General features: G+C 50.0%; 2 protein-coding genes across 2 annotated transcripts; one reads left to right on the top strand and one right to left on the bottom strand.

Annotated features, from left to right (window-relative positions):
- The first annotated feature begins 69 nt into the window (after window positions 1–69).
- On the top strand, window positions 70–25,832 carry LOC132593069 (uncharacterized). Its single transcript, XM_088656040.1, has 4 exons — window positions 70–593; window positions 2,094–2,285; window positions 4,069–5,344; window positions 22,221–25,832. Exons 1-4 carry the CDS (start codon window positions 581–583, stop codon window positions 23,611–23,613), a joined length of 2,874 nt encoding a protein of 957 aa, XP_088512166.1. The 5' UTR covers window positions 70–580; the 3' UTR covers window positions 23,614–25,832.
- LOC132593070 (calpain-5-like) lies at window positions 9,925–16,834 on the bottom strand. The gene is made up of 5 exons (XM_060281973.2): window positions 16,701–16,834; window positions 15,521–15,717; window positions 14,897–15,018; window positions 14,252–14,388; window positions 9,925–11,570 (listed from the first exon to the last, which is right to left on the bottom strand). The coding sequence occupies exons 2-5, from the start codon at window positions 15,670–15,672 to the stop codon at window positions 11,391–11,393; spliced, it is 591 nt and encodes a 196-aa protein (XP_060137956.1). The 5' UTR covers window positions 15,673–15,717; window positions 16,701–16,834; the 3' UTR covers window positions 9,925–11,390.

Here is a 25,832-nt window from a genome sequence, read left to right as displayed (position 1 = left end):
CAATTACTGACATTGTGCGGTGGTTCTCTGTTGCTTGTGAGCTGCTCTGGGAATCATTGGAACGAAAAGCAGAAATACGGTACTATCAGTCAATCAATCAATCAATCAGTTGTCAGAGTCTGGTCTTGGTGGGCTGGGGGGGGCTGCAGGAGCCCCCGGCTCTATGTGATGAACCTCCACTGCATCTGGGAATCTCACATCCCCACCGTGATCCCTGAAGGGGACCCCAGCGGTCATTTATTTCAACCCCCCACAATACAAGAATCGCAGTTGAAGAATCCCTAAGAGACGGTTGCCTGATCTCTGCGTAGAAGTCTCCCGTGAAGCCTAGAAGGCAGAGTTGGAAGGAGTCCCCAAAGGTCATCCAGCCCAACCCCCTGCAATGCCATGTGGTGGGGTCCCCCTGGAGGTGAAAGGAGACTGGGTGGGCTCTGGGGGGCTGTTAGAAACTGTCCTGCTCAAGGAGCAGAGGGTGTTGACCTGTCTCACTTCAAACCTCCCCCCCCCCTTCGCAGGTTCCCAGAATGGCAGAAGGTGAGCCAGAGAAACCGGAAGCAAATGGGGGTCACCGTCCGGGACGATGGCGAATTCTGGTACGTTTGGGTTTTTGGGGTGTGTGTGTGTGTCTCCATTGGTCTCTCTGTGATTGTGGTGCCCCTCAGAGTCCGATTCTGCAAGGCTCCATTTCAGGGGTTAGCAGGACTCTAGGATGTGGAAAGACCTCAAGGCGGGCTGATCCCTCGTTCCGTCTCCAAAGGGCTCCTTGGAAGACAGGAGTGCCTGGCGTGCTCTGGTCCATGGGGTCACGAAGAGTCGGACAGGACTAAACGACTAAACAACAACACAGGGGCCTTCCACATCTGCCCCCCCCCCCGGACCCCGTGTTCGTTTCATTTCTTGCATGGGACACGTCCTCAGAGATTATTTTCGGGAGGGAGGGATGGATCTCCTGCCTGGGAAGCCCCCCCCCGCTCGCTGAGCTGGAGTTTTTTTTTTTTTTTTTTTGAGGGGGTGTCTTGTTGGAGCCATTTCTGAGCCCAAGGCACCTCCTGCCACTACGCAGACTTTTGCCTCTTCTCCATCCCAGCCTTTCCTTGGGATCCAGGAGCCTGGAGGTACTATGTTGGGGGAGGGGGAGAGGAGAGCCCCCCCCCATGGCCACCCTAGTCTCCCTTGCGGTTAGTCCGGATCAGATGTGGGCTCCTTGGGGCAGAGTCCTTGGCACAGATGGAGGAGGTGGGGACGGGAGGGGAGGGGGCAGCCCCTGGCGCGCAGGCTCAGAAGGGGGGAAAGTGAAGGCAGGGAGAGGGAGGGGCGGGCTCCATGCGCTCGGCTTTGCAAGGGTTAAAAGGAACAGAGCTGGATTCCTAGAGAGGACAGGAAGTGGAGGGGGTTGAAAGTGTTCCGGAGCGGAAGCCCCTCCCTCCCTCCCTCCCACCCACATCCCCTCCTGCTTCCTTCTCTCTCCTGGACTCCGGTGAGTGAGTCTCCTCTCTTAGGCTGTGCTGGGGGTCCCAGAGGTGCAGGGAGGGCTATTTCACCAGAAGGGGCAGAATAAGTTTGATTTCTATTTACAAACTGGGGTGGGTGGAGTGGGAAGGAGGAGGAGGAGGTCCGTCTAAAACAGGCATACCCAAATTGCAGCCCTCCAGATGTTTTGGCCTACAGCTCCCATGATCCCTAGCTAAGAGGACCAGTGGTCGGGGAAGATGGGAATTGTAGTCCAAAACACCTGGAGGGCCGAAGTTTGGGGGTGCCTGGTCTAAAACCTTAACAGAAAGCATACCATGTACACAAAATCACAGAGAAAGAACGAGAAAGTGAAACTCAGGAATAGGAAGAGGAAAGAATCTCCACACATCAGATCAATTCTTTTCCCACTAAGAAATGCAAACTGACAATACCATGCCAGGCTTATGAAGTGGGGTGAGGAGCAAGCAGAGGAAATTGGAATCACTGGAGAGGTTTAGAAATGGGGCTTCTGTGGGGAAGGGGCTGCCCCATTTGTGCTTCTCCAGGGGCAGGAGAATATCTAGGGCAGGAGAATCCCTGCAGGGCCTCTGAGGCTCCCTTTGCTTCTTCCTCTCTCCCAGGACCCTGCAGCTTGTTTTGGCTCCTCGACTCCCCAGGAAGGATGAAAGAGACGGATTCTGCAAAGCTAGCGAGGATGGAAGGGGGAAGGTGGACGGTGGACCTGGTCAGGTTGCCTCCTGCATCCCTCCCCGCAGCCTCTGAGCATTCCCTCCCTGGGGCCTCCAAAGAAGGAGACTCCACCACACTCCTTGGTACGGTAACAAATTCCACTGCCGAACAGCTCTTACTGTCAGGAAGTTCTTCCTAATGTTTAGGTGGAATCTTCTTTCTTGCAGTTTGAATCCATTGCTCCGTGTCCGCTTCTCTGGAGCAGCAGAAAACAATCTTTCTCCCTCCTCTATATGACATCCTTTGATATATTTGACCATGGCTATCATATCACCCCTTAACCTTCCCTTCTCCAGGCTAAACATGCCCAGCTCCCTAAGCCATTTTTCTTCTTTGATTTTTTCTTTGATTTTATATGCTGTGATCTTCTTTGTGAACCACCTTGAGACCTCTGGGTATAGGGTGGTGAAGAAATTAATAATAATAATAATAATAATAACGGGAGAGAACAGAGAACATTCAACATCGCAAAGCCGAATGCCTAGACAGGAGCTCTTGTGGCCGTTGTGCTTAGATTAAGCGTGAGTTATATTCACTTTTCCTCTTCTGTTGCTAACGAAACAATACAGAGTTGGTCTCCTCATGAACATGGGAAGGGGGTTCACAGTGAAGAAGGTGATTTTCGTATAAATTTAAATTTAGCCCAACCAGATTGAGGTAACTGCTGATGAGGAGTGTGCAGGTGAAGATGTTGCTGTTTGTTTCACAGAGGAGGCAGGGACGTTGCTGTAAGGAAGCTCTGCGTAAGGAAGTCAAGGAGGAGAATCGTGGGATCATGGACCCTCTCAGTAAAACTCCCGGTTAGATCATAAGATCATTTTTAAAATTCCATACATACCTCTATGTCAGGGGTTGACAAGGCTTGAGCAGCCTGGGCCACTTCACTCCCCCGGAGATCTCTCTGCGCGCGCTCTCTCTCTCTCTCTCTCTCTCGCACGCATTCTGGCACGGAGGAGGCGTCTGGAGCCAATAGGAAGCCCCGCCAACACCGCTGAAGTGAGTCCCCTAGCCATGCTGTGCGGGGACTTGCCGAGTGGGCGGCAGGGTTTGGGGGCAGCTCGGGGGCTGGTTAAATGACCCCCGCGGGTCGTATCCAGCCCCCGGTCCTTAGGTTGCCTACCTCTGCTCTATGTGATGAACCTCCACTGCATCTGGGAATCTCACATCCCCACCGTGATCCCTGAATGGAGGGAAATCAAGAGTCTTCTCTGTGAATGTCCTTCGTCTAGTCATGCCTTTTTTAGCAATGACCAGGCTTGTCTGAACAGCCCTGGCCTTTTTAAATGTCGGTCTCAGAGTTTTAAGGGAAGTTGAAGTAACTTCTGTCAGGTTTGTTGTTTTTTCTTTTGCTTCTGCCTGCGTTTGGTTGACCAAAGAGATGACTAACCTGGGAGATGGACTGGATTCCAGAATTGAGCCAAACAAAATCCATTCCAGATAAAAGCCAAGCAATGTGTCAGTTCATGCCAGCCAATAAAGGCAGTGAAAACTATAGGAAGGCCCCACATCTAACTGTATTGAGTTCTTCCTCTATCACAGGGGTGGCCAACTCCCAAGAGACTGCGATCTACTCACAGAATTAAAAACTGGCAATGATCTATGCACATTTTGGGGGGGTTCAGGTCAAGGTTGTTGAGCTTTTTTAGGGGAGCAGAGGTTGTTGAGTTTCTTTTTCAGGGGAGCCAAAGCTTTTTTTGGGGGGGGGAGATCTGAGATCTACCGTGATCTACAACAGATGTCCAATGATCCGCAACAGACATCCGGTGATCTACCTGTTGGAGATGCCTGCTCTATCACAAGCATTCATGAATTTTGTTTAATAAACTGGAACTCTAAGGCTCTAATTAGCTACTCTCTTCATTGCAGATGGTGATGAATTGGAAAGGAAGAACAAGGGGGAAGGGAAGAACAGAATCCACATAGCAGAGAAGTCATATAAATATTCAGAGTGTGGAGAGAACATCCGTCAGAGCTCCCGGTCCACCTCCCATCAAAGAAAGAGCTTCGTTCAGAGGGATAGCCTCACTTCACACAAAAGAGCACAGAGTAGGGAGAAATTGTATCAGTGCTTGGAATGTGGGAAGAGCTTCAATCGGAAATATAGTCTCACTTCGCATCAAAGAATTCATACAGGGGAGAAACCCTATCGGTGCTTGGAATGTGGAAAAAGCTTCAGTCGGAAATATAGTCTCACTTCGCATCAAAGAATTCATACAGGGGAGAAACCCTATCACTGCTTAGACTGTGGAAAGAGCTTCCATCACAGCTCCACTCTCACTTTCCATCAAAGAATTCATACAGGGGAGAAACCCTATCAGTGCTTTGAATGTGGAAAGAGCTTTTGTCTGAGTGGTGATCTCACTTCCCATCAGAGAATTCATACACGGCAGAAACCCTTTCAGTGCTTCGAATGTGGAAAAAGCTTCGGTTATAAGAACGCTCTCACATCCCATCAAAGAATTCATACAGGGGAGAAGCCATATCCGTGCTTGGAATGTGGAAAGAGCTTTCGTCAGAGTGGTGGTCTCACTTCCCATCAAAGAATTCATACAGGGGAAAAACCATATCAGTGCTTGGAATGTGGAAAGAGCTTCAGTCAAAACGCCCATTTCACTTCCCATCAAAGAATTCATACAGGGGAGAAACCCTATCAGTGCTCAGACTGTGGAAAGAGCTTCAGTCAGAGTTCTTCTCTCACTTCCCATCAAAGAATTCATACAGGGCAGAAACCCTATCAGTGCTTCGAATGTGGAAAGAGCTTCACTAATAGCTCCTCTCTCACTTCCCATCAAAGAATTCATACAGGGCAGAAACCCTATCAGTGCTTCGAATGTGGAAAGAGCTTCAGGAAAAGCTCCCATCTCACTTCCCATCAAAGAATTCATACAGGGGAAAAACCCTATCAGTGCTCAGACTGTGGAAAATGCTTCCGTCAGAAGGAAATTCTCACTTCCCATCAAAGAATTCATACAGGGCAGAAACCCTATCAGTGCTTCGAATGTGGAAAGAGCTTCACTAATAGCTCCAATCTCACTTCCCATCAAAGAATTCATACAGGGGAAAAACCCTATCAGTGCTCAGACTGTGGAAAATGCTTCCGTCAGAAGGAAAATCTCACTTCCCATCAAAGAATTCATACAGGGCAGAAACCCTATCAGTGCTTCGAATGTGGAAAGAGCTTCAGGAAAAGCTCCCATCTCACTTCCCATCAAAGAATTCATACAGAGGAAAAACAAAAAACCAAAAGTAATATAGCAAAAAACACAATTGTATAGAAAAGAGAAGGGGGTAAGAATAACTAAAAATACCCTTTATCACATTTGTATCATATGATTCATCAACACATAGGGAAGACAGGCGCCCCAGCTCAATCCTGGGTGCCCCCCTCTTCTCCCCATCGCCCACCCTGAGAGATCCTTCCTTCCCTGCATTACTTGCAGGTCCCTCGCACCTCCAACTCTCCTCTTCCTATCTGTGTCCTTAATTCAAAATAAAGAATCTTAATATAAAAGATACCCAAAAAAATGTGAAAAGGAAACTCCCAGCTCCCTCTCTGAAAATCATCTGTTGCAACAATTATTCATAATTTGCACTCCAGAATAATCCCATCTGTATTTCGTATCCAGCCTTTTTCCTCCCCTTCAGCAAGACGACACTTTCCCCACATTTCCCTCCCTAGCCCAGATTTTACTTTCTTGGGCTCCTTGATCACTGCAGATGGTGACAGCAGTCACGAAATTAAAAGACGCCTGCTTCTTGGGAGAAAAGCAATGACAAACCTAGACAGCATCTTAAAAAGCAGAGACATCACCTTGCCGACAAAGGTCCGTATAGTTAAAGCTATGGTTTTCCCAGTAGTGATGTATGGAAGTGAGAGCTGGACCATAAAGAAGGCTGATCGCCGAAGAATTGATGCTTTTGAATTATGGTGCTGGAAGAGACTCTTGAGAGTCCCATGGACTGCAAGAAGATCAAACCTACCGGTATCCATTCTTAAGGAAATCAGCCCTGAGTGCTCACTGGAAGGACAGATCCTGAAGCTGAGGCTCCAATACTTTGGCCACCTCATGAGAAGAGAAGACTCCCTGGAAAAGACCCTGATGTTGGGAAAGATGGAGGGCACTAGGAGAAGGGGACGACAGAGGACGAGATGGTTGGACAGTGTTCTCAAAGCTACAAACATGAGTCTGACCAAACTGCGGGAGGAGTGCCTGGCGTGCTCTGGTCCATGGGGTCACAAAGAGTCGGACACGACTAAACGATTAAACAACAAGCCCAGCCTTCAAATCTTAACCACTCAGACAGTGAAATGTGACTCTTATAATGATCATCTCGAAATCCAAATTACTATAGTACCGGGTATTTCTCCAGTTTCTAGGTCCAGTATCTATAAAGTCTTATTAAAACTGTTCCATCAAATCTCAGCCACAAGTCACAATCCACAATTATTATCTCTTTTACTGTTCATCCAATCCTGCTTCCTCCTCTTTCTTCTTTTCCTAATCTTTGGACATTTTAATCCACAGAGGATGGGGAAGAAGGCCTCTTAATTCTCTTTCCTCATACGAGATCATAGCTTGCGTTGTTCACCGTTTCAGGAGTTGCATTGCATCCCCTTTTAGGACCCTCGTACCTATGGGACAGCCTCTCCCGGTATGACCCACAGAGGACATTAAGGTCCATAAATAATAACATACTGGAGATCCCGAGTCACAAGGCGGTTAGGCTGGCCTCGACCAGGACCAGGGCCTTCTCAGTACTAGCCCCGACCTGGTGGAACGCTCTGTCTCAGGAGACTAGGGCCCTGCGGGATTTGTCACCTTTTCGTAGGGCCTGCAAGACAGAGCTGTTCCGTTTGGCCTTCGGACTGACGCAGTCTGACCCCGGGGTTACCCTCCCCTAAGGTTTCATCTCATAATGGTTTTATCTTTCTTGTAGATTTTTAATTTTAAAATTGAATTTTAACATTGTATTAATCTGTATTTTAACTGAATTGTTTCTTTTATACTTGTGTTGATATATTTTTTGTTAGCCGCCCTGAGCCCGGTCTTGACTGGGAAGGGCGGGGTATAAATAAAATGATGATGATGATGATGATGATGATGATTATTATTATTTTGCTGGCTGTACATTTTTCTCTGCCGATCATTCCCACACCAGCTCAGCCCAACCTCGTCTTTCTCTCTGCTCCTGTTCTTCCCTCGCCTGCTCAACACAACCTTCTGCCTCTCCCAGCAACTCCTTTCCGGCGACTCCCAGCTTAGGACCCACACATTCCCCTCGGTCTCTTTTTCTGGGTCTTCAATGCCAAGACGCCCCATGTCTGGATGGAGAGCAGAGCTGCAGAAGCTTCTTTGGAGTAGATGCATCTGGTTCCCAATAAATCACGCAGGGGCGAAGTTCGTGGGCAAAAGAACAACTTTTGACTAAAGGTTTTTCAGCTTCTGCGTTTTATTGCTGGCAGTGGGTAGGTGGGGGTCTGGGGAGCAGATATAACAGTGGGGACCATCCATGGGAGGGCAGGGGAGGCCTGAGTGGGTCAGCACCCCCCCCCCCGTGCAAACCTAGCTCTCCAAGAAGGGAAAGAGTGACCAGCCGCTTGGACTTTGGCCTCTTCTCTCCTCCGGCAAAACGAGACGCACCGGAAGCCGGCGGGGCAAAGTCCCGGGCCAAGAGAGGTCTGTTCTGTTTTGTCCCTGCCAAACAGCCCCCTCTGAACTGGCTGCGGCGAGAAGCAAGAGGACAAGAGAAGGGAGGCCGCCACTGGCCCCCACCACTGGCGGAGCAGCGAAGAACATAAGCGAAACCCTGCAGGATCCGACCATTGGTCCACCCAGCCCAGCGTCTGGTTCCCACTGTGGCTGACCAGATGCCCCCAAGGGAAATCCAGGAGTAGGACCCCTCTCCGCTCCTGCCTGTGGACTGTCTGGCCAGAGTGGTGCATGCTCTGGTTGTCTCCCGCTTGGACTACTGCCATGCGCTCTACGTGGGGCTACCTTTGAAGGTGACCCGGAAACTACAACTGATCCAGAATGCGGCAGCTAGACTGGGGACTGGGAGCGGCTGCCGAGACCATATAACACTGGTCCTGAAAGGCCTACATTGGATCAGGGTATGTTTCCAAGCACAATTCAAAGTGTTGGTGGCATGATCTAAACTCTGGAATAAGGGCATAAAATTTACGGCATGTACTGTATTAAAGGAAAACATCATAGAATCATAGAGTTGGAAGAGACCACAAGGGCCATCCAGTCCAACCCCCTGCCAAGCAGGAAACACCATCAAAGCATTCTTGACATATGCCTATCAAGCCTCTGCTTAAAGACCTCCAAAGAAGGAGACTCCACCACACTCCTTGGTAGCAAATTCCACTGCCGAACAGCTCTTACTGTCAGGAAGTGGAATCTTCTTTCTTGTATATGAATCCATTGCTCCATGTCCGCTTCTCATGAAGATGATGTATCAATGGTATCTCACTCCAACCAAGTTGGCAAAAATGTACAGGACTGGAAGTAAAAAATGCTGGGAAAGCTTAGATAAGGATGGCGATTTTTACCACATGTGGTGTTGTTGTTGTTTAGTCGTTTAGTCGTGTCCGACTCTTCGTGACCCCATGGACCATAGCACGCCAGGCACTCCTGTCTTGCACTGCCTCCCGTAGTTTGGTCAAACTCATGTTCGTAGCTTCGAGAACACTGTCCAACCATCTCGCCCTCTGTCGTCCCCTTCTCCTTGTGCCCTCCATCTTTCCCAACATCAGGGTCTTTTCCAAGGATTCTTCTCTTCTCATGAGGTGGCCAAAGTATTGGAGCCTCAGCTTCACGATCTGTCCTTCCAGGGAGCACTCAGGGCTGATTTCCTTAAGAATGGATAGGTTTGATCTTCTAGCAGTCCATGGGACTCTCAAGAGTCTCCTCCAGCACCATAATTCAAAACATGTGGTGGCTGTGTAATAAATAATAGCCACATGTGGTGGCTGTGTAATAAAATAATAGCCACATGTGGTGGCTGTGTAATAAAACAAAGGCATTTGGGGACAGTATATACAATGAACTTAAAATAATGTCTAGATATACCTTCCCTAAAAGGCTGGAGGCATTTCTTTTAGGAATGCTTGGGGAGGAGATACCAAAAGAAGACGAAAAACTTTCTGTATGTGACAATGCCGGTCAGAGTTTCAAGGATGAAACATCAAGATCTGCCGACTATCGAGGAATGGCAAACAGATGGTAGAGTGTGCAGAATTAGCCAGGATGATTTGTGAGCAGGATGATTTGTGAGCAGACATTATTATTATTATTATTATTATTATTATTATTATTATTATTATGTGTTGTACAGTACATTTATGAACATTTATTTTATATTTGGGACCTTAAAATTCTTATAAGGGGCCATTGTCAGGATCCCCCCTTCTGTTGCGGGTGCGATCATGAGATTGGAGACCGGTTGCCAAGCCTTTAGGTATGTGGCCCTGAAAGCGAAATTATGGCTATGGCTCAAACTATGTTTCAGACCAATGGGTTTGGCCCCCCTGATTCTTGGGATAATTTTAAATCTCCATGGGAAAGGGAAGTGGTAGAGGAAGTGCAAAAGTGCGGTCTGTCCTCCCTTTATATTGAGTCCATGACGTACAGCCGTGCTAAAGTGGTGATCGCTCAGAGATTGGGGGATATCGCCAGACAGGAGGACATAGCCCGCGTGAAATCTGGGATGTTTTTAGGGGAGCAGGTGTATCGGTCTGCACCAGCCCGTTACCTGGCGGATATCCACTACGTGGAATACTAATTACTGTGGCTAGACTGAATGTCCTTGATTCAGCGGTTTTGAGGGGAAGATTTGGAGGAGTCCCATACGGTCAGAGAATGTGCCATTGTGCCTTGGGTGAGGTAGAATCCACAGAACACATTCTACTGAGTTGTCCCTTTTATAATGATTTAAGGCAATATCTTATAGACCCGTATTTATCTCAGTTTAGTTCCCGACCAAGAGAACGGCAGGCAGCATATTTGCTAAACAAGCCCACTGGGAAAATAACCTTCTCAGTGGCTAAATTCCTCTTCCTGGCGCTCAAGTGTCGGAAACGTATAATCGAATGTCTTGATGTGGGTTACCTGTAGGAGGTTTAGTAGCGCGGTCATACCCCATTTATGTATCCCTCTGATGCCTTCAGTTTTATATTTTTATATTTTTATGTATCCCTCTGATGCCTTCTGTCTTATATTTTTATATTTTTATGTATCCCTCTGATGCCTTCAGTTTTATATGTTTATCTTTGTGTTGAGAAATGTTTTTTTGTTTCTGACTATCGGTCGAATAAAGTATATTGATTGATTGATGGAAAATTCTTATAACAGCAGCTGTAGCTGGGAAAATGTGCTCCTAGCCATGGAGGGTTCTTGAGCGTGACAGAGAGGGGTCCATGAGCACCCCAAAAACCTGCTCTTTCCGGGGGGGGGGGTTACCCTGCCCCCAGCCAGCCGCTCTCCAGCCTCCCAGCCACAAAGCCAACATCCTCCCTAGGTTCAAACTCTGTTAATTTTCTACTCTGTACACTGTAGGTGTAGCTGGGTTTTTACAGATCCTGCTGGGTTTAGAAGACTTTATTAAAGCAGAATATAAAATTTGAAGTGCGCCACAATTCTCCACCAGCATTTGAAAGCAGCAAATAGAAGTTCCAGAAGCTCAAAGCTTCATGGCTACATTCCTGGTGCCCAGCAAAGAGAGGTTTTGTCAATGTTTATAGTTTCCCTTTTCCGTTTGCGGCATCCAAGAGGGGAACAGTCTCCCTCGGAAGGTGGTGGACAAGTCCCGGTAACTGGACTTGACAATCAACTGCCTTTCCTTGGACCTCGTCAGGACAGAAATCCACGGCAAGAATTTCCTTCCATTTCCACCCGTGCGCAACCAGACGCGTCCCATGTGCCTCTTTCACCATTTCGTTTCCCACGGCTGCTGCAACCGTTCTCTCCGTTTTACGTACACGTTATAAAATGAAACTTCTGCGGAAATAAATGACAACAAGCAGTACGGCTTCTTCGTCTTGAGCAGAAGGACGGTGGTCCTTGCCTGTGTGCCGACAGCTCCACATTCTTCGGGAGAGGGGGCCTCCGGGGAAAGGGTGCGCCCACCCCTAGGCGGTCACCCAATGCACTCCCTGGCGCCCACAGAGGGCTCCTTGGCCGAGCTCACAGAGCCAGGAGGTCTGAGCTGGTGGAGGTCTCCACGAGGATGGAGCCCGGAGGGCAGGCAGGGGGTCCCCCTTGCAGCCGCAGCACCTGCCCGCTGCCAGCGTCTGGGGGCGTCTCCGCAGCCAAGACTTTGACGTACCCCAGCCGGGTGCTGCGCAGGAACCGCCTGGCCCACACCTGTGGAGCAGGGACCAAAAGGAGAGGAATGTGAGATGGTAGATTGGGAAAAGGGATTTGTAATTTATGGCATGTTGTGAATTGAAAGAAAACTACAGGAGTAGTTATGTAGACTTCGGGTTGCGTAAGCGGCAAACCCGGAATTATTTTTCCAGGTTTTGCTGCATGTGCAGAAGCGCTCTACCCAGTTGCGAAAACCTCGGGATCCAGCCAGACCTCCGGAACGGATCCCGTCCACAACCAGAGGTACCACCGTATATGAAAATGATGTGCCAGCGGTATTTGACTCCTAGCAAGTTGACGGAAATGTATAGGACAAGTTCCAAATATCTGCTGGAAATGTAAAGAAAAAGAAGGTGCCTTTCATCATATGTGGTGGAACTGTAAGGTAACGAAAGCTTCCTGGGAGATGATATGAAAGAGCAAATGCTAAGAAATAACCTTTGTTAAGAAACCAGAAGCTTTTCTGTTAGGAACTACAGGTGCCTCCATCAAAAAGGAAGAGAAAAGATATGTTATGTATGGAACAACAGCTGCCCAGATGCCCAGAGATGGAAAGAAGGCAAAGTCCCGACAAGAGAGGAGTGGCAAGCTATGAGGGACTATGCCAATGGCAAAACTGACTGGAAAACTGAGAAACCAAGAGGACAAAAACTTTACAAATGAATGGGAAAAATTTATAAGTTATTTAGGAAACCACTGTAAGCAGATGGAAACACGAGCAGGATTTCGATCTCACTTGTAGTGTAAGAATCACCGCGGACAATGTGGTTTGATATAAAAATTGAAGTATGAAAGAACACGAGAACAGGGCCTTTTCTGCAGTGGCTCCCCGTCTGTGGCATACTCTCCCCAGGGAAGTTCGCCTAGCGCCTTCATTATACACCTTTAGCCACCAGGCAAAAACGTGGTTTGATTTGACATCCTATACCCTTTTTAAAATGCTGGCTCTTTTGAGTGGTTGTTTTTTATTGCGTTGTCGTTTTTTGTTTTGATTTTGCGTATCCTATATAATGAAGTGCAAGTGTCTCTGCGTCCAGTCCCTGTGTCCGTGCTACTGCGCATGTGCCCCACGGACACAGGGATTGGACGCAGAGACACGAGGCATTCGGCTCCCTCCCCTTACCAGCTCCAGGCTTGGGCTCCGTTCCAGCCTCTTCACTCCGGCCACAGGCGACAATTGTGCAGCCGCCTCCTCAGCTCCCTCTTTCGGAGCACCGGCGCCCAAGTGGAGCAACGCGCGGGGGGAGGAGGAGTGGGAGACGGCCACAAATTCGGTCACAAGATGGAGGCAGAAAGAACCACTCGGCCTCAGTGGCAGCGGCGTCCCCCAGCCGCCTTTCAAACTACGCTTCCCAGCAGCAATTAAAAACTAACGAGGGCGGTTGGCGGGCCGGTGTTGGTGGTGGGCCAGCCACGTTCCTGGCTAGCGAGGCCGCCACAAGTGTTTTCCCTCCCGCTCTCTCCGTTCCTATCTCTCTCCCCTTCGAAACCTCCCCCCGCCCGAGGAGAAATGCTGCCTGGGTTCACTCGCAGGGGGGCGGGGCCTACAGTTCGAGTCCGCCTCAGGCTGGCCGAGGGAGGCGGGCGAGGGGCTGAGGTGATTCTCTCCCCCCCCCCAGGTTGTCTGAGGAGAAGCACTGCAACGGGTGGCAGCCTCTGTTTCTGGGCTCCCTCCGGGAAGGAGCGAGCCGATGCAAGCAACTCGATCTCCCCCGGCACCTGTTGTTGGAGCGCTTTCCCATTTCCTCCAGCTGCGCCCTAAAGTGCAATCCGGCAGGTGCGTCGCCTGCCCCCCCTACAAAAAAGGACCCAGATATTTGAATGAATGAATGAGTCCCCCCCCCAAAAAAAACCCACACGGTTTTGCCTGTGAGCGCAGCCCGATCCTGTCACTGTTCTAGCACCCGTTAATTTAACGGGCTTCATGATACTAATTTGATATATTATGTGAACTGCCCTGAGACATTCGGGTATAGGGCAGTATGGAAATTAAATAATAAATAATTATATGCAGTAATAAATGTTTAAAATGAGACTCCATGGAGGGCGCGGGGATGAAGTCGTGAGTTTCGGATGAATCACTTTTTATGGATATGTTTTTCAATTCTTTGTTTATAACTTTGTATTCGTGGAACCAAATGAAAAACAAAAATGAGAGGATTCATTCATTCAACGCCCGCCCCAGTTGGTGTTCGGGGCAGGGGGAGAAGCCGGCAGGACCCGAGAAGAGGACGGCCCCACAGGAGGGGTGCGGCGGATGGTGTCCCTGATTCCACATTCCTGCATTGCGGGGGTTGGGCTAGATGACCCTTGGGGGTCCCTTCCATCTCGACAGTTCTGCGGTTCCACCTCAGGACCGCCGATGGCGCCATCCATCATGGACTCAGTCCTCTTGCAGACCCCAAACCCCCCTCCTGGCCCAGAGCTTCCTCCCAGTTCATAGAATCGTGGAGTTGGAAGGGAGCCCCAAGAGGCAGGTATCGGAGCTTTAAAAGCATAGAACTGTTGGGCTGGAAGGGGTCCCCAGCGGTCATCTAGCCCAACCCCCTGCCATCCAGTCTGTACCCTCCCCGGGACAGCCTTCCTTTTGCCCCCCGGAGCCCTGAGAAGGGGGAGGGAGAGCGGTCGGTGGGGGTGGGAGATCATGCCAATGCTCTTGCCCCCCCATCCCCACCCACCTCGATGCGGATGGGCTTCCGCGGGCGCCGGCGGCAGAAGACGGCCTTGAAGTTGAAGTCGGGGCTGGAGGTGGCCTTGTGGAGGCAGGATCGCACCGCCTGCCCTTCGGCGCAGAGCTTCACGTAGACATCTGGGGCTGGAGAGAGAGGGAGGGGGAGACACCCCAGTCATTTGCCCCCAGGCCTCTTGTGGGACCCCTCTCCCAAGGGCCCCTCCCTCACCAGCACCCCCCCCCCGGGCACAGGTAGACTATCCCTGAATGTGGAGGCTCTGCGCCACAGCTCAGAGCTGCTGACCGGCCTCTCCTGCCGCCTCCCCCTTGAATTCGCCCCATGCCCTTTTTGCAAGCCGTCTAGGGCATGCCCTCAACACCCACCTTGTGGCAGTGAGATCCACAGAACCATTGTCATTTTATCTGCCGTTCCTGCATCACGGGGGGTTGGGCTAGATGACCCTCAGGGTCCCCCTCCAGCTCCACCGTTCTACAATTATTTGTGCTGTGGGCAGCTCAAGGCTCCCAAAAGGGGTGGCATCAGGGAGAGGGGAGGGTCTTTCTGCGGAATCACGGAATTGTGGAGCTGGGAGGGATCCCCAGGGGTCATCTAGCCCAACCCCCTGCAACGCAGGAGTCATCGCAAGCTCACCTTTGCTGGAGTTGGGGAGCGCCAGCCCCACGGCCCGATGAACCCAGACGGAGGTGATGAGCTGGTGGGATCCGGAGCAGCAGCTGCAGCGTGGAGGTGGGGGGTCATTGCGGTTGATGGCCCTGGGGGGGCAGAGAGGGAGGGAAAGAAGTGTATTTTTATTCTAATAGCCTTTCAGGAACATAGATCTGTACGGGGCTCCCAGGGATCATCCAGTCCAACCCCCTGCAATCCCTGCTTAGGGCTCCTTCATCTAAAGCCCACCCACCCGCTAAACTACCCTGTGAACTGCACGTGAGCTCCCAGGAATCATTTTTGTGGGGTGGGGGGTGCTTTCAAAATGAATACACAGCCGAGGAGAGAACCCCCACCACCCTCTGTCTTTCTGGTATCACACAACCGGCTCCATCTGTAGAGAGGGGAAGGCACTCTGCCCATGCCCAGAGGAACACTTGTCACCCTCATTAAATCGCAAAGTTGCAAAGCTGAAAGGGGCAGGTGGGACCGACCCAGCTGCTCCGAAGGGGCCCGTCAGGCGAGGCGAATGCACTCTGCAGATGCTCAGAGGGAAGGAGGGAGGGAGGGAGGCGGGTGGGTGGGTACGGGTTGAGGGGACCTGCTCACCGCAGCCTGGCTGGGCGCTCGCTGTAGATCCGCAGGAGGAAGGCGCTGCTCTGGCCGGGGTCAAAGGTCGTGGGCAGGAGGGCGTAGCGACCCCCGGGCACCTCCACCCGGAGCAGGACACTGCGGGAGTTGATGTAGGTGGAGCCAGCCATTCGGGGCGGGATGCGATGCAGGCGCCAAGTCCGGTTCTGCTCCACCTGCGAGGAAGGGAATGATATGGAATGGGGAGGGGTCCCCAGCGGTCATCTAGCCCAACCCCCTGTAAGGTGGGAATCGCCACTCAAGGGGGGGGGTGGACAGCCGGCCTCTGCTCAAAGGCCTCCATTGGGCTGGATGAGTCCTGCAATTCAAATTTCAGCGCCAACGGCCCCCTCCTCAGCCCCTCCCCTGCCAGGTCAGGCAAGGCCTCCCCCCCCTAGGGCGGGTCATTAAAAACCTAGTTTTGAAAATGCCTTCTCCAAAGGTCTTATCTTACTACACTAGGAATTATATGGCTATATCTGAAATTTCATGCATATCAGTTAATATCTTGACCCTCCTCCATGAAAATAGCTGTTTACTTGGCCATTTTCCTATTTCGTGAAGACTGAAAATTCAATTCAGCGGAGCAGGGTCAAGATATTAACTGATATGCATGAAATTTCAGATACAGCTATATAATCCCTAGTGTAGTAAGGTAAGACCTTTGGCGCAGGCATTTTTTTTAAAAAAAAGTTTTCCATGAACCGCCCTGCTCCCGCCCCCCAAGAACCTCCTGCCATGGGCGTACCCAGGATCAAAACTAGGGGGGGGCAAGGGGAGGGGCCAAGGCACGGAAGGGGAGGGGCCACAAAGTGGGCGGGAACGGCAAACTCGCGCTCCGCCGGGCTGTGCCCCTCCCTAGCAGCAGGGCTGGTGGGCGGAGGCGGAGCCCAGCCCAGCGGAGCGCGAGTTCGGCGTTCCCGCCCACCGCGCCGCGCTCCCTGGTTCCCCGCCGCGCTTGGCCTTGCCTGAGGGCGCGCCGGGGAGCTGGAGGGAGGGTGCGGCGCGGTGCGGCAGGAATGGCGAACTCGCGCTCCGCCGGGCTGTGCTCCGCCTCTGCCCACCAGCCCTGCTTCTAGAGTAGGGCAGCTGCCCTAACTTGCCGCATGGTGGGTACGCCCTTGCCTCCTGCCCCCCAGAACAAGGTGCTTGGACTCACGCTGAAGAGCTCGAAGCCAATGGGGAGGTTGTGCCCCCCAGAGCCAGACCCCCGGAGCTGACGGGTGTCTTCCTGCTGCAAGGAGATCAGGACTGAGTCTCGAAGTCCAGACACATCAAAGAAGAACTGGGGGAGAAGAGAAAAAACGTCAGCCAATTATTTTGACTGCATATATATAATATGATATGATAATACATATATATAATATGATATGATGATGATGATGATGATAATAATTTATTATTTATACACCGCCCATCTGGCTGGGTTTCCCCAGCCACTCTGGGTGGCTTTCAGAAGGATATTAAAATACAATAATCTAATAAACATTAAAAGCTTCCCTAAACAGGGCTGCCTTCAGATGTCTTCTAAAAGTCTGGTAGGTGTTTTTTTCCTTTTGGCATCTGGTGGGAGGACGGTTCCACAGGGCGGGCGCCACCACCGAGTGAGAGTTCCTTCAGCGGCGGGGCAAATGCACTCTGCACATGCACAGGTGGCACTCAAGTCTACCTAATGCACCCTAGGCATGCACACCACAGACCCCAGGCCCTTGTTCCAGGCCAAGCCCTGTGGTGGGTGGGGGGCTCCTGCTGTCCTGGCAAGCTTTTGGGGGGTGGGCCTCTGGGCTCCTTGACCCTTTCCACACCCAGGGAGAGGGGCCGGTTCCCTGCAGAGGATTGGCAGGCCTAGTCTAAGGTGCCCCAGAGCCAAACCTGGCTGGCTCCCACTTGGATGGTGCAGTGGTTAGAGCACTGGGCTAGGACATGGGGGAGACCAGGGTTCAAATTCCACACCCCCTCAGCAGCTCCTGGGGTGATCTTGGTGGACGGTCGCTGACTCTCAGCCTACCCTACCTCGCATGCTGTTAATACACACACACACACACACACACACACACACAAACACAGAAATTCCGACCGTGAAAAGTTAAAGTGTGGCTTAAATTCGCGAACTTAAAAAAACTGGCTTTTACGATATCGCTGCTGAAACAGAAATACAGGAAAATGGAACGGGGGTGAGTGCCTGTGGAATTTTAAGGGAGCAGCTTATATTCGGGGATCGTCTCCCCCCCCCCTTGAATTTTAAAGGTACTGCTTATATTCAGGTCAATATGGAATTTCGTGTTTTTATCTTGCTTTTTTATGCTGTCAACCTCCCTGAGATCTATGGATGGAGGGCAATAAATTTACGTAATTGAACTGCACAATTGGAAGTGACCCCCCAGTGGTCATCTAGTCCACCCCCACCTCCCACCCCGCAATGCAGGAATCGCATTTTATAGGTTGCAATTACTGACATTGTGTGGTGGTTCTCTGTTGCTTGTGAGCTGCTCTGGGAATCATTGGAACGAAAAGCAGAAATACGGTACTATCAGTCAATCAATCAATCAATCAGTTGTCAGAGTCTGGTCTTGGTGGGCTGGGGGGGGCTGCAGGAGCCCCCGGCTCTATGTGATGAACCTCCACTGCATCTGGGAATCTCACATCCCCACCGTGATCCCTGAAGGGGACCCCAGCGGTCATTTATTTCAACCCCCCACAATACAAGAATCGCAGTTGAAGAATCCCTAAGAGACGGTTGCCTGATCTCTGCGTAGAAGTCTCCCGTGAAGCCTAGAAGGCAGAGTTGGAAGGAGTCCCCAAAGGTCATCCAGCCCAACCCCCTGCAATGCCATGTGGTGGGGTCCCCCTGGAGGTGAAAGGAGACTGGGTGGGCTCTGGGGGGCTGTTAGAAACTGTCCTGCTCAAGGAGCAGAGGGTGTTGACCTGTCTCACTTCAAACCTCCCCCCCCCTTCGCAGGTCCCCAAAATGGCAGAAGGTGAGCCAGAGAAACCGGAAGCAAATGGGGGTCACCGTCCGGGACGATGGCGAATTCTGGTACGTTTGGGTTTTTGGGGTGTGTGTGTGTGTCTCCATTGGTCTCTCTGTGATTGTGGTGCCCCTCAGAGTCCGATTCTGCAAGGCTCCATTTCAGGGGTTAGCAGGACTCTAGGATGTGGAAAGACCTCAAGGCGGGCTGATCCCTCGTTCCGTCTCCAAAGGGCTCCTTGGAAGACAGGAGTGCCTGGCGTGCTCTGGTCCATGGGGTCACGAAGAGTCGGACAGGACTAAACGACTAAACAACAACACAGGGGCCTTCCACATCTGCCCCCCCCCCCGGACCCCGTGTTCGTTTCATTTCTTGCATGGGACACGTCCTCAGAGATTATTTTCGGGAGGGAGGGATGGATCTCCTGCCTGGGAAGCCCCCCCCCGCTCGCTGAGCTGGAGTTTTTTTTTTTTTTTTTTTGAGGGGGTGTCTTGTTGGAGCCATTTCTGAGCCCAAGGCACCTCCTGCCACTACGCAGACTTTTGCCTCTTCTCCATCCCAGCCTTTCCTTGGGATCCAGGAGCCTGGAGGTACTATGTTGGGGGAGGGGGAGAGGAGAGCCCCCCCCCCATGGCCACCCTAGTCTCCCTTGCGGTTAGTCCGGATCAGATGTGGGCTCCTTGGGGCAGAGTCCTTGGCACAGATGGAGGAGGTGGGGACGGGAGGGGAGGGGGCAGCCCCTGGCGCGCAGGCTCAGAAGGAGGAAAAGTGAAGGCAGGGAGAGAGAGGGGCGGGCTCCATGCGCTCGGCTTTGCAAGGGTTAAAAGGAACAGAGCTGGATTCCTAGAGAGGACAGGAAGTGGAGGGGGTTGAAAGTGTTCCGGAGCGGAAGCCCCTCCCTCCCTCCCTCCCACCCACATCCCCTCCTGCTTCCTTCTCTCTCCTGGACTCCGGTGAGTGAGTCTCCTCTCTTAGGCTGTGCTGGGGGTCCCAGAGGTGCAGGGAGGGCTATTTCACCAGAAGGGGCAGAATAAGTTTGATTTCTATTCACAAACTGGGGTGGGAAGGAGGAGGAGGAGGAGGTCCGTCTAAAACAGGCATACCCAAATTGCAGCCCTCCAGATGTTTTGGCCTACAGCTCCCATGATCCCTAGCTAAGAGGACCAGTGGTCGGGGAAGATGGGAATTGTAGTCCAAAACACCTGGAGGGCCGAAGTTTGGGGGTGCCTGGTCTAAAACCTTAACAGAAAGCATACCATGTACACAAAATCACAGAGAAAGAACGAGAAAGTGAAACTCAGGAATAGGAAGAGGAAAGAATCTCCACACATCAGATCAATTCTTTTCCCACTAAGAAATGCAAACTGACAATACCATGCCAGGCTTATGAAGTGGGGTGAGGAGCAAGCAGAGGAAATTGGAATCACTGGAGAGGTTTAGAAATGGGGCTTCTGTGGGGAAGGGGCTGCCCCATTTGTGCTTCTCCAGGGGCAGGAGAATATCTAGGGCAGGAGAATCCCTGCAGGGCCTCTGAGGCTCCCTTTGCTTCTTCCTCTCTCCCAGGACCCTGCAGCTTGTTTTGGCTCCTCGACTCCCCAGCAAGGATGAAAGAGACGGATTCTGCAAAGCTAGCGAGGATGGAAGGGGGAAGGTGGACGGTGGACCTGGTCAGGTTGCCTCCTGCATCCCTCCCCGCAGCCTCTGAGCATTCCCTCCCTGGGGCCTCCAAAGAAGGAGACTCCACCACACTCCTTGGTACGGTAACAAATTCCACTGCCGAACAGCTCTTACTGTCAGGAAGTTCTTCCTAATGTTTAGGTGGAATCTTCTTTCTTGCAGTTTGAATCCATTGCTCCGTGTCCGCTTCTCTGGAGCAGCAGAAAACAATCTTTCTCCCTCCTCTATATGACATCCTTTGATATATTTGACCATGGCTATCATATCACCCCTTAACCTTCCCTTCTCCAGGCTAAACATGCCCAGCTCCCTAAGCCATTTTTCTTCTTTGATTTTTTCTTTGATTTTATATGCTGTGATCTTCTTTGTGAACCACCTTGAGACCTCTGGGTATAGGGTGGTGAAGAAATTAATAATAATAATAATAATAATAACGGGAGAGAACAGAGAACATTCAACATCGCAAAGCCGAATGCCTAGACAGGAGCTCTTGTGGCCGTTGTGCTTAGATTAAGCGTGAGTTATATTCACTTTTCCTCTTCTGTTGCTAACGAAACAATACAGAGTTGGTCTCCTCATGAACATGGGAAGGGGGTTCACAGTGAAGAAGGTGATTTTCGTATAAATTTAAATTTAGCCCAACCAGATTGAGGTAACTGCTGATGAGGAGTGTGCAGGTGAAGATGTTGCTGTTTGTTTCACAGAGGAGGCAGGGACGTTGCTGGATCCTGACCAGAGAGCTCTGCGTAAGGAAGTCAAGGAGGAGAATCGTGGGATCATGGACCCTCTCAGTAAAACTCCCGGTTAGATCATAAGATCATTTTTAAAATTCCATACATACCTCTATGTCAGGGGTTGACAAGGCTTGAGCAGCCTGGGCCACTTCACTCCCCCGGAGATCTCTCTGCGCTCTCTCTCTCTCTCTCGCACGCATTCTGGCACGGAGGAGGCGTCTGCAGCCGATAGGAAGCCCCGCCAACACCGCTGAAGTGAGTCCCCTAGCCATGCTGTGCGGGGACTTGCCGAGTGGGCGGCAGGGTTTGGGGGCAGCTCGGGGGCTGGTTAAATGACCCCCGCGGGTCGTATCCAGCCCCCGGTCCTTAGGTTGCCTACCTCTGCTCTATGTGATGAACCTCCACTGCATCTGGGAATCTCACATCCCCACCGTGATCCCTGAATGGAGGGAAATCAAGAGTCTTCTCTGTGAATGTCCTTTTTTAGCAATGACCAGGCTTGTCTGAACAGCCCTGGCCTTTTTAAATGTCGGTCTCAGAGTTTTAAGGGAAGTTGAAGTAACTTCTGTCAGGTTTGTTGTTTTTTCTTTTGCTTCTGCCTGCGTTTGGTTGACCAAAGAGATGACTAACCTGGGAGATGGACTGGATTCCAGAATTGAGCCAAACAAAATCCATTCCAGATAAAAGCCAAGCAATGTGTCAGTTCATGCCAGCCAATAAAGGCAGTGAAAACTACAGGAAGGCCCCACATCTAACTGTATTGAGTTCTTCCTCTATCACAGGGGTGGCCAACTCCCAAGAGACTGCGATCTACTCACAGAATTAAAAACTGGCAATGATCTATGCACATTTTGGGGGGGTTCAGGTCAAGGTTGTTGAGCTTTTTTAGGGGAGCAGAGGTTGTTGAGTTTCTTTTTCAGGGGAGCCAAAGCTTTTTTGGGGGGGGAGATCTGAGATCTACCGTGATCTACAACAGATGTCCAATGATCCGCAACAGACATCCGGTGATCTACCTGTTGGAGATGCCTGCTCTATCACAAGCATTCATGAATTTTGTTCCATAAACTGGCTCTCTTTCTTCCTGAGGCTCTAATTAGCTACTCTCTTCATTGCAGATGGTGATGAATTGGAAAGGAAGAACAAGGGGGAAGGGAAGAACAGAATCCACATAGCGGAGAAGTCATATAAATATTCAGAGTGTGGAGAGAACATCCGTCAGAGCTCCCGGTCCACCTCCCATCAAAGAAAGAGCTTCGTTCAGAGGGATAGCCTCACTTCACACAAAAGAGCACAGAGTAGGGAGAAATTGTATCAGTGCTTGGAATGTGGGAAGAGCTTCAGTCGGAAATATAGTCTCACTTCGCATCAAAGAATTCATACAGGGGAGAAACCCTATCGGTGCTTGGAATGTGGAAAAAGTTTCAGTCGGAAATATAGTCTCACTTCGCATCAAAGAATTCATACAGGGGAGAAACCCTATCACTGCTTAGACTGTGGAAAGAGCTTCCATCACAGCTCCACTCTCACTTTCCATCAAAGAATTCATACAGGGGAGAAACCCTATCAGTGCTTCGAATGTGGAAAGAGCTTCAGTCAGAGCTCCAGACTCAGTTCTCATAAAAAAACTCATACAGGGGAGAAACCCTATCAGTGCTTTGAATGTGGAAAGAGCTTTTGTCTGAGTGGTGATCTCACTTCCCATCAGAGAATTCATACACGGCAGAAACCCTTTCAGTGCTTCGAATGTGGAAAAAGCTTCGGTTATAAGAACGCTCTCACTACCCATCAAAGAATTCATACAGGGGAGAAGCCATATCCGTGCTTGGAATGTGGAAAGAGCTTTCGTCAGAGTGGTGGTCTCACTTCCCATCAAAGAATTCATACAGGGGAAAAACCATATCAGTGCTTGGAATGTGGAAAGAGCTTCAGTCAAAACGCCCATTTCACTTCCCATCAAAGAATTCATACAGGGGAGAAAACCTATCAGTGCTCAGACTGTGGAAAATGCTTCCGTCAGAAGGAAAATCTCACTTCCCATCAAAGAATTCATACAGGGCAGAAACCCTATCAGTGCTTCGAATGTGGAAAGAGCTTTACTGATAGCTCCTCTCTCACTTCCCATCAAAGAATTCATACAGGGGAAAAACCCTATCAGTGCTTCGAATGTGGAAAGAGCTTTACTGATAGCTCCTCTCTCACTTCCCATCTAAGAATTCATACAGGGGAAAAACCCTATCAGTGCTTTGAATGTGGAAAGAGCTTCACTAATAGCTCCCATCTCACTTCCCATCAAAGAATTCATACAGGGGAAAAACCCTATCAGTGCTCAGACTGTGGAAAATGCTTTCGTCAGAAGGGAAATCTCACTTCCCATCAAAGAATTCATACAGGGGAAAAACCCTATCAGTGCTTTCAATGTGGAAAGAACTTCACTAATAGCTCCAATCTCACTTCCCATCAAAGAATTCATACAGGGGGAAAACCCTATCAGTGCTCAGACTGTGGAAAATGCTTCCGTCAGAAGGAAAATCTCACTTCCCATCAAAGAATTCATACAGGGGAGAAACCCTATCAGTGCTTCGAATGTGGAAAGAGCTTCAGGAAAAGCTCCCATCTCACTTCCCATCAAAGAATTCATACAGAGGAAAAACAAAAAACCAAAAGTAATATAGCAAAAAACACAATTGTATAGAAAAGAGAAGGGGGGAAGAATAACTAAAAATATCCTTTATCACATTTGTATCATATGATTCATCAACACATAGGGAAGACAGGCGCCCCAGCTCAATCCTGGGTGCCCCCCTCTTCTCCCCATCGCCCACCCTGAGAGATCCTTCCTTCCCTGCATTCCTTGCAGGTCCCTCGCACCTCCAACTCTCCTCTTCCTATCTGTGTCCTTAATTCAAAATAAAGAATCTTAATATAAAAGATACCCAAAAAAATGTGAAAAGGAAACTCCCAGCTCCCTCTCTGAAAATCATCTGTTGCAACAATTATTCATAATTTGCACTCCAGAATAATCCCATCTGTATTTCGTATCCAGCCTTTTTCCTCCCCTTCAGCAAGACGACACTTTCCCCACATTTCCCTCCCTAGCCCAGATTTTACTTTCTTGGGCTCCTTGATCACTGCAGATGGTGACAGCAGTCACGAAATTAAAAGACGCCTGCTTCTTGGGAGAAAAGCAATGACAAACCTAGACAGCATCTTAAAAAGCAGAGACATCACCTTGCCGACAAAGGTCCGTATAGTTAAAGCTATGGTTTTCCCAGTAGTGATGTATGGAAGTGAGAGCTGGACCATAAAGAAGGCTGATCGCCGAAGAATTGATGCTTTTGAATTATGGTGCTGGAAGAGACTCTTGAGAGTCCCATGGACTGCAAGAAGATCAAACCTACCGGTATCCATTCTTAAGGAAATCAGCCCTGAGTGCTCCCTGGAAGGACAGATCCTGAAGCTGAGGCTCCAATACTTTGGCCACCTCATGAGAAGAGAAGACTCCCTGGAAAAGACCCTGATGTTGGGAAAGATGGAGGGCGCTAGGAGAAGGGGACGACAGAGGACGAGATGGTTGGACAGTGTTCTCAAAGCTACAAACATGAGTCTGACCAAACTGCGGGAGGCAGTGGAAGACAGGAGTGCCTGGCGTGCTCTGGTCCATGGGGTCACAAAGAGTCGGACACGACTAAACGATTAAACAACAAGCCCAGCCTTCAAATCTTAACCACTCAGACAGTGAAATGTGACTCTTATAATGATCATCTCAAAATCCAAATCACTATAGTATTTCTCCAGTTTCTAGGTCCAGTTTCTATAAAGTCTTATTAAAACTGTTCCATCAAATCTCAGCCACAAGTCACAATCCACAATTATTATCTCTTTTAATGTTCATCCAATCCTGCTTCCTCTTCTTTCTTCTTTTCCTAATCTTTGGACATTTTAATCCACAGAGGATGGGGAAGGAGGAATCTTAATTCCCTTTCCTCATACGAGATCATAGCTTGCGTTGTTCACCGTTTCAGGAGTTGCATTGCATCCCCTTTTAGGACCCTCGTACCTATGGGACAGCCTCTCCCGGTATGACCCACAGAGGACATTAAGGTCCATAAATAATAACATACTGGAGATCCCGAGTCACAAGGCGGTTAGGCTGGCCTCGACCAGGACCAGGGCCTTCTCAGTACTAGCCCCGACCTGGTGGAACGCTCTGTCTCAGGAGACTAGGGCCCTGCAGGATTTGTCACCTTTTTGTAGGGCCTGCAAGACAGAGCTGTTCCGTTTGGCCTTTGGACTGACGCAGTCTGACCCCGGGGTTACCCTCCCCTAAGGTTTCATCTCATAATGGTTTTATCTTACTTGTAGATTTTTAATTTTAAAATTGAATTTTAACATTGTATTAATCTGTATTTTAACTGAATTGTTTCTTTTATACTTGTGTTGATATATTTTTTGTTAGCCGCCCTGAGCCCGGTCTTGACTGGAAGGGCGGGGTATAAATAAAATGATGATGATGATGATGATGATTATTATTATTATTATTATTATTATTATTTTGCTGGCTGTACATTTTTCTCTGCCGATCATTCCCACACCAGCTCAGCCCAACCTCGTCTTTCCATGGAGCACTTTCTCTCTGCTCCTGTTCTTCCCTCGCCTGCTCAACACAACCTTCTGCCTCTCCCAGCAACTCCTTTCCGGTGACTCCCAGCTTAGGACCCACACATTCCCCTCGGTCTCTTATTTCTGGGTCTTCAATGCCAAGGCGCCCCATGTCTGGATGGAGAGCAGAGCTGCAGAAGCTTCTTCGGAGGAGATGCATCTGGTTCCCAATAAATCACGCAGGGGCGAAGATCATTGGCAAAAGAACAACTTTTGACTAAAGGTTTTTCGGCTTCTGCGGTTTATTGCTGG

This window comes from Zootoca vivipara, chromosome 12 (assembly GCF_965207765.1).
Source record: "Zootoca vivipara chromosome 12, rZooViv2.hap1.1, whole genome shotgun sequence".
Classification (NCBI taxonomy): Eukaryota; Metazoa; Chordata; class Lepidosauria; order Squamata; family Lacertidae; genus Zootoca; species Zootoca vivipara.
The sequence above is the reverse complement of the archived record's forward strand: the minus strand, read 5'-3'. Positions and strand labels throughout refer to the sequence as shown.

Bases quoted from the DNA above. Each gene is read 5' to 3' on its own strand.
- LOC132593070 (XM_060281973.2), bottom strand. From the start codon at position 15,672: ATGGCTGGCTCCACCTACATCAACTCCCGCAGTGTCCTGCTCCGGGTG. The intron at 15,019-15,520 runs GTGAGCAGGTCC...CTGCCCCCCCAG, and splicing joins GAGCGCCCAGCCAGGCTGCG to GGCCATCAACCGCAATGACC. The intron at 14,389-14,896 runs GTGAGCTTGCGA...CTCTCTCTCCAG, and splicing joins GCTCCCCAACTCCAGCAAAG to CCCCAGATGTCTACGTGAAG.
- LOC132593069 (XM_088656040.1), top strand. The intron at 2,286-4,068 runs GTACGGTAACAA...TCTTCATTGCAG, and splicing joins AGACTCCACCACACTCCTTG to ATGGTGATGAATTGGAAAGG. The intron at 5,345-22,220 runs GCAGAAACCCTA...AGCACAGAGTAG, and splicing joins CATCAAAGAATTCATACAGG to GGAGAAATTGTATCAGTGCT.